We start from the raw sequence: 13,745 nt of genomic DNA on the forward strand, positions 1-13,745 counted from the left end.
TAGCAGATTGATGTAGCAAAATCTTGGGTGTTACGCTGCAGGTTTTGCAAATACCCAGCCCCTTGTAGCATGGAGGATGTTGGTCTCTTCTCCCAAGTAACAAGTGATAAGACAAGGGAAAATGACCTCAAGTTGCGCCAGGGGAGGCTGAGGTTGGATCTTGGGAACAATTTCTTCCCCAAAGGGCTGTCGGGCATTGGAACAGGCTGCCCAGGGCAGTGGTGGAGTCACCGTCCCTGGAGGGGTTGAACAGACATGGAGATGAGGTTCTCAGGGACATGGGGTAGTGCCAGGGGTGGGTTAACGGTTGGACTTGATGACCTTAAAGGTCTTTTCCAACCAAAATGATTCTGTGCTGCTGTGATGATTGGCTACCATGTGCATGTTGGAAGAGAGGGAGAAACGCAGTGATGTCTTTGTAGTTGAATTATTTTTTGCAGAGACATACATACCTGCTGGTGAAGGCACTAGACAGTCTTCCTTCACCTGAGCTCTCCCAACATGGGTACTTGTGTAGGTGGGATGTGTTGCTCCAGACTGGTAGGACTTGGGCTCTGCCACAGAGCTGCATGGAACAGTGGGAAATCTGGTGCAAGTCCTCAGTTTTTTGGCTCTCCCTCTCTGTTCAGGGGGGGGCAGCAGATCTGTGGTGAGCTTCAGGAAGTTCTCAGTTGCAAAGACAAGCCCCATGTTGTGTCATCTGAGGGTGAGGGAAAGGGTCAGTCTGTTGCAGGAAGGGTGGAAGGAAGGCAAAGCGTGAAAGGAGCAGGGCCCTGGGGTTGGGAGCTGGAGTAACAGTTGAATTTCATTTCTAATAGTCAATATGTGCCTCCCAAGCATAAAGGTTGGTAGTTTGTATACTGCTGGGAAAAACTCAGTCCTGGGCTGTCCACAACTCCTTTTCTGTGCGTAGTTGAAAATCGTGGAAAAATAACGAACCAAAGCAGTGATTCAAACAAGAAGACTGGATAAATTTAGCTCAAATATTCTTGGTATGTTTGTGGTCGCTGTGGAAATTACATCACCACTTGTTTTAATGATCAGAATATCGCTCGGAAAACTGGCATGGCTACCCAAGAAGAGCTCAAAACAAAATCTTTTAAAAACATATATGTCTTTGGAATTGCTTTACCTGCAGTTAGTTGGTATGGGGGTTATTTGTTTTATTCCCATCTTGGTTAAGGAGTGTTTTAACTAGAGGTTATTGCTACTTAATAGTAAAGCCACAAGGTTCAGAGCTGATACACTCTGCAGTGTGATTATCTACTTCACATAAAAATTCTGTCTGGGGAGTAAGATTCAAAGAGTGCTGGTAATTGCTGAAGCTCAGGCCTCCTCCAGAATCTGCCTGCATGTCTTTCTGTCTTGCACATCAAAGAGCCTTTGAAAATGCTTTTATTTTTGCATCAAACAGGAACTCTTTTTATTTTTATTTTATTTATTTATTTATTTTTTTAAATCATAACACTAATGGACAAGATGCCTTTTCAGATCTCAGATGTAACTTGAGTAACAAAAATAGTCTAGCTCCTCAACCAGGCTTGTAATCATGGTCACAATTCTCCAATGTTTTGCACCTCAGACCTTTCACAGGATGGCAGGAATAAAAGCCATCAAAGTCATTTGCATGGGTTGGACCAGGTTCTCAGATGCAGTGGATCAGAGTTCATTGAGGTCAGTGAAAAGGGGATGAAATGTGCCTTGCTTAATTTTTCTGTCTACCTTGGAGGCACCCTCTAAAAGTGCTGTGGGCTGCAGTGAGTTCACAGCATATACCTTCGTTAGAACACAGCAGATTGCTTGTCCTCCCTCCACTGAAATGAATGCCGATATTCCCAGATATCAGGAAGACAAAAAGGAATTACCTCCCCATTCCCCCTCTCTGCAAATTCAGGCACTTCTGCCACTTGTAGGTTTTGTCACAAGTGAGGGAAGGTTTAATTTTTTTTGGTAGCCACCATTAAAGCTTTGGCAGCACATCACTACACAGCCTGATCCAGGACCAGCACCGTCTTGGCCAACAGCAGAGGTCTTTTCATCAGGTTTTCTCTCCTGCTCCAGACACAGCTGTTAAGGTAATCTTCCCGCTGAGATATTCTGTCCTGGAAACCGGCATCTCGGAGGATCTGCTTCTACTTGCATGGAAGCTGGTGGAAGTGCTCACATTGAGTTCAGCAGAAGCTGGAGCGGAGCCTCACATTCTCCACTGTTTTGTAGGTTTTTTTCCTTTTGCAGACTATCTCATTCATCTCTTTCCTCTGATGCTCTTCCCAGCTCTGCACTTCCCTTGGCTCTGCTCTTGCCAAATTGCCCATTCAAGTCTCTTGATGCTAACCATATCCAATACCTTGATTGCATTTTCTTTTCCTCTGCATGCAACACTTTTACTTAAACTAATCTAGAGTTGTTGTCTTGGTGATAAATGAGAAGTGAGGATAGCAAAGAGTACAGTATTTTATTAGACTACCAGACACAGTTAAAGAAACACACTGAACTGTGTCTAACGTGTACTAAGCTTGGATTTTGCTGCGTGGGGTGTTTTTCCCCTCAAGTCTCTTGAAAGGCTTCTTCCTGTTGATGTCTGCTTTTTCCTAGATCTATCAGTTTGTTTAATAAAAGAGACTCTCTGTTTCTACGAATGTCCCTCAAAGTAACCTGTGAAGCCATTATCATCTCGTGTGTTATGGCTGATGGTGCCTGGTAGCTGGGTTAACTTTTACATGTGTGTAAAATGGGAATGGAGGCTGTAGGACTGGAAGGAATGTGTGGGGCAGTGTCCTGGTGTCACACTCCTAAACCATATGGAAGGCCTGTTTTAAGTGAGTTGGGGTGTCTGTTGCTTCTGCTTTTTCTAGAACACTGTTCCAAAGCCTCATTTCTCCAACATTTTGAACTTTCTTGTAATTGGCAGCCAAAATGTGTTCATACTCTGTACATAAATAGCTGTTTGCCTTCCCTGGTGTGTCCCTCCAGATGTGTTTCTAGACAGTACTCCCATCCCCATTCAGCCTTCGCTTTTCCAGGCTCAACAAGCCAAGCTCTTTTCATGTGTAGTCTTGTATTAGACTGTCCATTTCTTTGATTTGTCTTTTCCACCTCTTCCAGATTCTTCTTATCTTCCTTGAACATGATAAACTGGAGTAATGCAAAGTATTTTGCCTTTTTAATTTTTTTTTTTTTGCCCTTTTTTCCTCCTCTCTGGCCAGCCATTCTGAAATCTTCATACATACAGGTTCTGTATGAGACATCTGTGCTCCGTGGGGAAGGAAGGAGGGACACTGGTTGCCATGCAGGTGGCGGAAGATGCCCAGGGCCTCTGCTGTGTGATGGAGGGATGGAGGTGTGGGCTTTCTGCTGTGGCCCAAGGGGACCTGATGGAGCAGCTCTGAACTTCATCCTGCCTCTTTCATCAGCTTGCTCCAGGGGCTGGACAAACAGATGTTGGCTGCTTCCATGCTTTGCTTTTTGACCAGCAGTTGGGTTGGAGAGTCCTAAATGGGTTTTCCATTTAGGAGGGTGTTTACATGTGTTATTAAAGGGAAACTTAAACCTAGGAGTTGCTCTTGTCAACTCAGAAAAGCTGTGGAATCACTGGATGTGTCTTTGGTGGAACCAGTAGAGGACTCAAGACTCAGAATGGACCTGGGCAGAGACCTTGGGCCCGTCCTCCCCTTGCACGCACATGGAGGGTCTCTCCCTGAACTCTTCCAGATGTAGCTGGGGCTAAAAGCAGTTGCTTCCTTCTAAGCCAGCTTTAAATATGTGCCTAAAGAGGATGTAGCAAGAGGGGGCTGGTCATAACTTGGTGCTTCCCCATTGTCAATAATTAATAGCCTTTTTTAAGAAGAATGTTGAGCAAATTATTTCTTTGAAAAAAAGAAACAGTGATATATGGAAGTTTTGCCCTTCTTATGAAAGCCTTGAACATTAGGGAAAAGGAAAAGTTTCAAAAGAAACCAAAGTTAGCCATGAAGTTTTATTTTACGAAGTTTCAAATGAAATCCAGTCTTGGTTTGGTTTCATGGCTATAATATTTGATTCAGTTGGACAGGAATGGTCTCACTAGAGAAACCTTTCATCATTTAATAATCTTCTCTTTCCAGCCATGCCTGGAAATGAACACGAAGAAAATCCAAAAACATAGTCATACTTCTGTGCACTCGATGTATATCTTCCAATTTAAAATTTGGAAAGCGAGAGTGGCGTAGCTGGCCCTGCATGCAAAAGCATATTTCTGAATGATTCGAGCTGTAGGATTGGAACCGAATCACTGAGGCCAAATAACAAAAATAGAAACTTTAACTTAACGCTGAGTCATTTGTATTTTAAATATGGCAATGGGCTCTCTGGCCATTAGGAGCTTTCTGGTTCCTTCATTCTCTTTCCTTTGGGGATGGAAATTAGCACTATCATTATTCTCTGTGGTCTTTGCTGATCCTTTGCACCCTGAAGAGGACAGTATAGGAGGGTTCTGGGGTCTTTGTCTTGTTCTTGGCAGAGGTCAGCCCTGTCCCGTTCCGTCTCTGCCCGAAGATGAGGACAGTGTCTACCAGGGATGATGGTGCCTTCACAAAAACAGCTGTTGTGGCCACTGATGCTCTGAGCACTCCTACAGTTCAAAAGGGATGAACATGTTCACATGAAGCTGCGTAGGCTTCAGTTTCTCAGGGTAGAGGGTAAAACCATCCCTGTCATCGACAACAGCCCAGTTTGTCATGCTGGCACATCCAGGACCTTCATATGCAGTAGCCCCTGTTCCTTTTCCATGGATGGCTGCAGATATCGGTGGTGATGCTAAAGTGACCTTGTGCATTCCAGTGGGATTTGTACACTGACATGAGGGGTTTGCTCTGATGCTCATATTCCAGCGTGTGTTTCTTCGTGCTCTCTCTAACCTCATTGCCTTGTAATGGCTTTGAGTAGCCTCTTTTGTACATCAGCAAGATGGGAATAACCAGCTCAGTTTCATTTGAATTTACTTGGACAGTGAAAGTAATTTCCAGAGTCCTGAGGCTCTGGAAGGTGCACTCACAAATGCAGAAGCCCGGTCAGATCTGGTAAAGCTTTTCAGCTCCAGTTTAGTGTTGGCTCTGACAGACAGATTCACACAACCATTCAGGCATCTGTGATTCTGCCCTCTAGAGACTGCAAGTCTCACTATTTGAGTATTTATTTGAGTATTTAAGGCTTTTCTGTTCCCTCTCTCCCCATTTTCCTAGATGATGGAGAAATGATTGTGTAAGTGTAGAGCTAAAGCTTTTGGAGGCGTCTGTTTTTTGTAATTCAGTTCTGGAGCTCCTTAAAAAGGCAAGAGTCCAGAGCATTTTTCAATCCAGGACTTAATATTTTCCTTTTAGGTTTGCATTAGCAAATATTCTTTTTTTCCTTGGAGGCTAAGAGTGTTTCTAAATAGAACATTTCTAATGGCTCTGGTGATAATTGGTCACTTTGCATTGCTGTACCTAAAATTGTCAGCATGCCCTTTACAAGATGCTGTATGCTTGCTGGAAAATGTTTAATGCAGATCAACACTTGGCATGCGTGGTACTGGCATGTAAACAATTTAAAAATAATTCCAGATTATGCAGTGACAATGAAAAAGATCCCTTCAGTACTGGATTTTTTTTCTTTGAAGCATTCTTCTGTGTTTCAGATCTGGTCTTTTGTAGGGTTACAAGTTTCCTTTTGGGGCCATGAGCATCAATTGTAAACCGTGTTGTAGTGCCGGTTTCTTTTGTACTCAACACATCATCTTTTCCAGCGCCTTGGCAGGCAGATCTTAGTGCAGAGCCGCTCCTGTAATTAGCTGAAATAATGGATGTTTGGGTGGAATGGAACCACAAAAAATAGGCAGAAAAAGTGTGTGGAGGTTTCCCTGTGTCTGGAGAAGCTGGCATGTCTCGTAGTGAAGAGATATTAATCAGGGTCAGAGGGACATGGCCCAGTTCAGGCATGGTCCCTCCAGTGGGGATGCTGAATTTCCCAGATAAACCATCCCATCATCTCTTGGTTGGATTTACCAGAACATTCTCTCCTTTTCTTCTCACAGGGGGTTTTATAAGTGGTTCTCACCTTATTTTTAACCCTGGTGGGGACATTTTATAGCGAACTTGGTTGGACTGTATGTATTTTGCCTAAATCTGGGAAAAAAGTGAAATAGCTCTTGGGGTTCTTGCTGCAGGACCCTCCTTGGTGTGGTTCTGGGCCAGGTCCAGGCTAAGAGGCCATGGGGACCAAGCTTATGTGGGCAGGAGGGGAAAACAACTCCCTCCTGGGGACAGACCTTGGTCTATGACTGTATCTTTTAAGAACTGAATGAAATGAATGAAATATTTTTTAAACAACAAATGCAACCCTGTTTTGAAGCGTCAGCTAATTAGAGAAGGAACACAAAATGTATCTTTGTTTCATGAAGCATTTTGAACAACTTGGGCTGATTTAAAATTTTTTTGATGAAAGAACCTAGGGTTTTGTTTTTTCTTCCTGGATTGGGATGGGAATTATTTTTCCATATCTCAAAGATTTCTATCAGATTGAAAGTTTTTTCTTACCCATCCAAGCAGAAAGCGCAGTGTAGGACAGATCCATCATCCTTTGAAATCACTGGAAGCTTCCCATCGGTTGTTGTTCAGTTTATTAATCTAAAGTGTTTCAAAGCAACAGAAGATATGTGAATCTGTTACAGAGACTCAGAAATAACATGGCTTTCAGTTAATTTTGCAAACCAGCCTGCCAAAGCTTCCGCAGCGTAGTATTGAAAATTATTCAGCGTCGCTTGTGAGTTTTTAAGCATTTGGAGGCGTTGGCTTTAAATATTCAGCACATTTTAAACCTCATCTCTGTCCCATTTTTTTGTTTGCTCTGTGGCACCGCTCAGAAGTCAAAATGGCAAACGATTAAGCTGGTAAAGGTTAGAGCTGTAGCCATCTGGTGCTGTTGAGGAATTAATGTCTGAGCTCAGCCTCCCTGCCCACCCCCATCCCCAGATCCTCTCTGAACCAGAGGCTTGGATTTCACCCTAATGGGACATGGAGATGAAAATAGCTGTCAAGGCTAAAGTGTAGTAGTTAATTCAGACAAAGGAGCAGCTAGCAAGCTGAAAGTGACCGCTGCAAGAGCTGCTGGTGCCGAAGCAGAGGTGGGTGGTTAACAGTCCAAGGAATTAACAGCTTAATTGGGCATCGGTGAATGGGATGCTGTGTTAGAGTCATCGCCTTGATTTGCTTCCGTCTCTGGAAATACCTGCACACATTATGACAAGGTCAGTAGCAGTTCTAAAGTTTTATGATCATTATAATTCTGTTTTGGAGTCAGAGTTAGCTTCCTGCCCTATTTTATCTTTTGTCCTGTATTAAGCATCTCTTTCTCTGCTAAACAAAAATATCCCAGTTAGTTGCTGAAGAACTCCTGCTTTATCAAAGGGACTAACGTAGCAGTTACAAACTCTGTGAGGCTGTGTGTCAGAGGCAGGAATGCGGTGATTTGGGATGCGAAGATGACAATCATCTATACAGTTGTGCTCTTTTGTTATGCAGCCATTTGTTGATTCACAGCATTGACCTTTTTCCTAATAATGCCACACTGTCAGTTTAGAAATTTTTGATTTTTTTTTTTGTCACCTACTATAATAACAGGGCCTGAGGCAGGGTGTAACTATGTATATATCTCCAAAATTCTCATGATAACCTTTATTATTCATAAGACTTATTTTTGCTTCTCTGAGCTGGGATAGCAGTCAGTTGCACTTGAAAATTTATATTCTTGTAACTTTTAATGGCAATAAAATAGTACTGGTTTTTTTTATTGGTTACTGCTATTTTCATTGGAATATTTTTAAAGAGAAACTTAGTCTTGCCCTTAGCTTTTGCAAAGGGCTGTTACACTAGAGCCGCGCTTGGAGGCTACTTCCAAAGCATAACATTGAAATCAGGAGTGGGAAATATTTCTGAAGTTAGTTGCTTTGATACAGGCTGTTAAGTTGTGTGAGAAATAGATAAAGGATGCATTTTTAATGTCATTCTTATCTGCTTTCCTGCTTTAAGCTCAGAAGAGGGGTGCTGATTTGGGGCAGTGGTTTCAGAGGAGCCTGTGCCAACACAGGAACTCTGTCCCAGATCTCTGTGCAATAAAGCAGAAACTAAAGGAAATCAGAACAGGTGGTGTAGGAGCTTCTGGAGTTTCTAGTAGCCTTTTATTACAGGAATATCCAAGAGTTCTGATGGAATAATATAACCTGCTGTGCTGCACTGTCAAACAGTAATGTAGACCCTATTGTGCAAAGTGCAGAAGTTGGTTCCTAAATCTGTACAATCTAAGAATTAAAAACATCCAGGCTTAGATGCTCAGCGTGTTGCATGATCAAGTCCAAAAATAGATGTTTAGTATTATTCAACTTCAGTATTGCGGGAGGGGACCCTATTTTGAAAGCCACAAAGAGCTCAAGTAAAGAGCATGAGGTTTGTAGGGTTAAAATCACAGGCAGAATTTCTTTGGATCTTGGCCTAGATTTTTTCTAAAAATGGCTGATGCATGTATTGGCAAAACTTTATTCCCAGCCTACATGAACGCCAGTACTGATGATAGTTCAGTCATGCATCTTGTAGAAATAAAACAGTCTTTAGTCACTAGAATGTAATTTTCCTCCCCCCCCCCCCCCCTTTTTTTTTTCCCTACCTGTGAGTATAAATTAAGCTCATAAAACATGCTGCTTCTTTTTTTCCATTTATATTTCAGAAGTCAATGTATCATTTCTTAAGTCATCAGGAAGTCTGTGAACTGGGTAATTTGGCTGGTGAGGTACTTTGCTTTGCAATGGATGGTTCTGTGTTTTTTGGGAATGGATGGACCCACCTTCTCTCATTTAACCTTTGACAGCTCAAGTTAACTTTGACACAATCATGTGAGTACAGCTGTTGGCTCAGGACAGGGTGTTTCATCATGCCGTATCTCACCGGTTTTGCTCTTTAGGGGTTTGTAATTGGTTCAATTACAAGATCTTTTTTTGCTGAAGACCCTTGGCAGCTTTTTAACTCAGGTATTAGGCAGGTGGTCAATTTACTCTACAGAATGCAATCATAGAAGGAAATTTTGATGACAGTTACAAAAGAAACTTGAATGTTGAGTAGCATTATCTTTCTGCCAAGAATATTTGAACATAAATGTATTGGTTTTGAACAGCAAAATTGCCCAGATTTCTTACATTCAGTGAAGCTTTTATTGATTTCTACTTGATGGATGTTCAAATGTTCAAAACCGGGCAGTTTTGGTTAGATCAATAAAAGCTCTTATTTGCCTAAGACAAGACCAAAATTGAGTTTAGGGACTAAAATTAATATCCCAAAGACTGATTAAACTGCCAGCTAACTCTGGGAGCATGTGAACTTTACGAAGCCAACCATTTGTGTCGTTCCCGTTCCTGGAGCGCCCCGAAGTCTCCACCTAATGTACGTGAGCAGACCGCGATGGTTGATGGCCCACGTTCTCCAAACAGTGGTGCTGGTAGCAGTGGTTGTAACTAATCCGTGACACTATGAAGGACTGAAGAAATTTTGAGGGGGCCCAAAACTGTAAGAGGAAGCATGACACATTAGCCAAGTAGTTTCATGAAGTTGTCATTTGGTAAAACACAGAAGCTGTCTTGGGATTAGGGTCTAGCTTGTGGAGTTCCTCCTTCTCTCAGTAACAACATTGTGTCCTTGTGCTGGAGACATCTGTAATAGATGAGGAGGTGACACCAGGATCTTCTGGATCCCAAATGAGCCTCTGACCATGAGATACTCGTACCTCCACCTTCCCTGGCCATGAGTTATAGAGAAAGAAATATGGCCCTACTCAGTTCTTTGGCAGAAAGGATGCGCCTCCACATTTGGAATGGCTGCAGATGTGGGTCTGGAGTGATAGTCCCCAAAATAGGGATTGAAGCTGGAAGGAAGTAAAATTTGTCTTTCCTTTCAGCATTTTTTTTGTAAGCAGATTAAAGTTGCTGTGCTCTGTCAGCCCCCATTTGCAGAGCTTCCTGCTCAGCTTTCCAGCTGTTCTATATCTCCGATGTGAGGCACTTTTTCCTCCTAGGGAAATTCCTGCTGGATTTTACTGAGTCCAGTCTGAGTTGTTTAGACTGGAGAACTATTTTACTTTAAAATTCTCTCTTCTATCAGCCTTTAAAGTTACTCGCTTAAGAATCGTTTGCATTTCCTACCTTGGTGTCCATTAAAAAGATTAAATCACGTGCAATATTCTTAGAGATCCCTTGCAGGTGGGGGCTTCTGCTCTGAAAGACTGAACCAAATCCTGGATGAATTTCTTTTCCCAGATACCCCCTAAAACTACAGAATTATGAAGGCACAGCATCTATTAACATGAACTCTGAGTTGCTATTTATTATGCTGTAATTTAACACCACATTAATCTGCGTTGATTTCTGCTGCTTGTCCTTCTCACGTTCAGCATCATCTGAGAAAGGTTATTGATGTGGGCACATTTTTAATGGCACGAATCTCTGGAGCCATCTCCGATGTCTGAGTGATTTGAGCTTCATTTCAATAATTGATGAGAACTGTTAGTGAGAATCTATCGGTGATTCAGGCTGCATTATTCAAAGATATTTACTGACAGTTATAGATTGGTCCAAATGTATTTCTTTCTTCCAGGCTGCATTAGACTAAGCCCTGCATGACATATGTGTCTATTTGAAAAACAAAACAAAACAACAATCTTGTTAACCTAAGTGAAAATCTGTGGGTTTAAGGACTCTATTTAATCATTGCACATAAGCAATAATAATTAATAATGTTTTAGCAGGAAAAAGTGAGTATGAAACAGTCTCTTTTCAAGTGAAAAGTGCTTCTTTTCTCTGGCTTGCATGTTGTTCGGGAGCGGACCTGAACATCTTACCCTAATTCAGTGACTTTCCTGCAGTTTTCCCTGTCCCAGTAGTTGAGAAGTGAGGGGGGATGTGAGACTTCATGGCTGCCTGTTCGTTAACCACCCACCACAAGCATCTTCTCTAATGGTTTGCAGCTTTTAATCTTTGACATGTAAAACCTCTTCTGGCTCCTAACAGCGTTAAAAAAAGAAAAGTCTAGCCTAGGAGACTCTCCAGGATTGATCAGGGTGACACTGGGCATCTTCCATAATCTCCTTTTACTCTTTTTCTCCAGAATAAAAATATTCTTCTTTTTTTAATTTTTTTCCTTGTACACTTGTTGAGGTGGATTAAGCTCTGGTTGAAAGTTCTGGAGAAGTACAGGGGGGTTTAATTAGACTGTCATCAGGAGGTGAAGTGTGACTGGAGCAAGGCAGATTATACCAGAACATCCTTGCAGGTCCTGCAGACACCTTGAAGGTGCCAAACTTGTGCGAACCCTTCCCATCCCTGGTTCTACCGCAGGAGGTCGAGCGCAGCTGCGGAGCATCCGTGTCCGTGCGTGCGGGAGCTTCACACCGTCCTTTGGAAACCACCTCTGGGAGCAATTGGGGAACTTGCCGTCCCTTTTAGTTTCATGTCCCTATTGGAAAGTACTGTAACATGTTATCACTTTCTTGTATCAGATGACTTGAGTGTTGAGGGTTTTTTCTTCTTTTTGTAAATTGTGGGCAGTAAATATTCCACTGAAAATAATTCGCCCCCTTTTTTGTGGCCAGGATGCATTGACGCTGCCGCTGTGTGTGCGTAATAGACACGCAATTCTTCCTGACCTCTCTTTTCTGTTTTTATTGCAGGAATTGTGGACATGGGTGGCAAACAGTCCACAGTCGGCGAAGTCTCCATAATTCAGACACCTGTGACAGAAAGCATCCAGGATGCTTACAAAGCTGGAGACACCAGTAAGGCCCAAGAGTTGATAAAGCTGTCATGTGAGGAGACTGCACTGCAAGTGGAAAAGGTGGGATTAGGTTACTACTCTTTCTCAGACTTTATTGGGAAAGAAACAAAAATGCCAAGCTGCTGTCTTGTCTTGTCATGTTTCTCACGCAAGAAATCCATTCAGTTATGTATGTTATGCCGGTGCTGCAGGGTCCCAGACATGGCTGGTTGTGTGGGGCACTTCAGGAACATTTGCTCAGGGACAGTATTTGCCCTTGAAAGCACTGATCAGAAAGAAGAGACAGACCACAGGAGCAGTGTATGTAAGGAGCAGGAGGCTGTGCAAGCGGGGCTGTTGGTGCTGTGGTCACTAAAACAAGGAAATATGGTTTTTTTCCCTATGAAAAGGAAGCATTTTATAGATGTAGCAAAAAAAACAATATTCCCCCATCAGTACAAAGATGGTTAATGGCCCCCTGGGAAGATATTGCTTCTTGTGTTTGGACCTATATCCTCTGCACCAGCTTAGTGTTTTGGGAAAGTACCTGTGTGCCAAGTCCAGGCCTTTTGGCCTTCTCCAAACTGAAAATACTGCACCTTGTAGCAGAGCTGTACAAATAGTTTTCCATTTGATCCATGAAAAACGGTTTTCATTCACCATTCCATGCCTTGGGCACCTTTGTGGTAGAACCATGCAAAAAACTATAAAGTAAACCCCAGCAAATTAATATAATATATATATCAACAGCAATGATCATAATGTCTACTAGTGTTTATGACATTCTCAGTTAACCACAGTGACGGTGGGTATGCATTTGCATGGGCACGAATAAAAATATGTAGCTCTATAATTGCTCTCTTTCTCTGCCTCCTCCCCTTACAGAGAGTTTATTTTGCCGTGTTTTCTTTACCAGTGTCAGCTTTTAGGTATTGCAGCAGCATACGGAGATCTGCAGGCGGTGAGGTATTTACTTAAGGAAGCTTTAGTGGTGTTACCAACAGAACCTAATGATGACAATGCAGCTGTTGTGGCTGCATATTTTGGACATAAGGACATTGTGAAAGAGCTGCTGGATTCCCTGCATGGTAAGCCTGTAGCATTGCCTGTGCCTTTCCTCAAGCTTTTTGGTAGCTGTATGCTATAGCTTCAAGCAGACATTTATTTTTTTCGCATCCCTTGAAAGAAGATGGACTTGGTCAAGGGAAGTGCTTGGAGAGATCTGATCTCTTCTGCTGTGTTTGAAGAAAACTTTCCCTGTGGGGGAAAAACACATGCATAAAAATATTCCATGTTTGCAGATTGGAAGTGGAGGAAGATGCCATTTGGACAATTCATTCCCATCAGCCCTCACAGCTGGGTAATATCCCAGACCCCACAGAGACAATAAGGGATTTTCAGGAAACAGCGTCATCCCACTCTGCTGATCCAGCAGACACAGCGGTGCTGGGAGTGAGAGTGCAGCGGGACTGTCTGGCGAGTGATAGTTCGGGTGCTCAGCTGGCAGCAAGCCCCATGCTCTCTTGTTGGCAGTTTGATTTGACTTTCAGAGGAATTCCTTATTTAGAATTATAATTATATTTTATTTACATTTTATTTTAAAAAATATTTTATAGCAGAACAGAGACATTTTTAGACCCAGACACAATTCTTAAGGCAGCTGGGGGGAGAGGAAAAAGAGCATCGCTCTGAGTCAGGACCAGGATCTGCGTTTGGATCCCCTGTCGCTCTCTTAAGGTAGCACGGGCATGGTGACTCTTCTCACCAGGACCTTCCGTGGACTCTGGGTCCAGTGGTCCTGCACAGCAGCCAGGGAGAATCGCTGTCTTGACCTCAGACGCTACAGTAACCACAACAGCTAAGCTGGGCCCTTGCGATATTTGACCTGAATACAGCCCTAACTCCTCACTGGGGATATATTCTTGCCAGTGACCTCAGTGA

The 13,745-nt window shown here is 42.8% G+C and overlaps 1 protein-coding gene across 1 annotated transcript in view; it reads left to right on the top strand.

Moving 5' to 3' along the window:
* The window catches only part of LRRK1 (leucine rich repeat kinase 1), a 79,206-nt gene that overhangs the window by 9,894 nt on the left and 55,567 nt on the right, over positions 1 to 13,745 (top strand). The window contains exons 3-4 of the mRNA XM_082060556.1: positions 11,722 to 11,885; positions 12,721 to 12,892. Coding sequence (XP_081916682.1) covers positions 11,722 to 11,885; positions 12,721 to 12,892 — 336 coding nt within the window. The remainder of the gene's footprint in view (positions 1 to 11,721; positions 11,886 to 12,720; positions 12,893 to 13,745) is intronic.

This window comes from Streptopelia decaocto, assembly GCF_964273445.1.
Source record: "Streptopelia decaocto genome assembly, chromosome: 9".
Taxonomy (NCBI): domain Eukaryota; kingdom Metazoa; phylum Chordata; class Aves; order Columbiformes; family Columbidae; genus Streptopelia; species Streptopelia decaocto.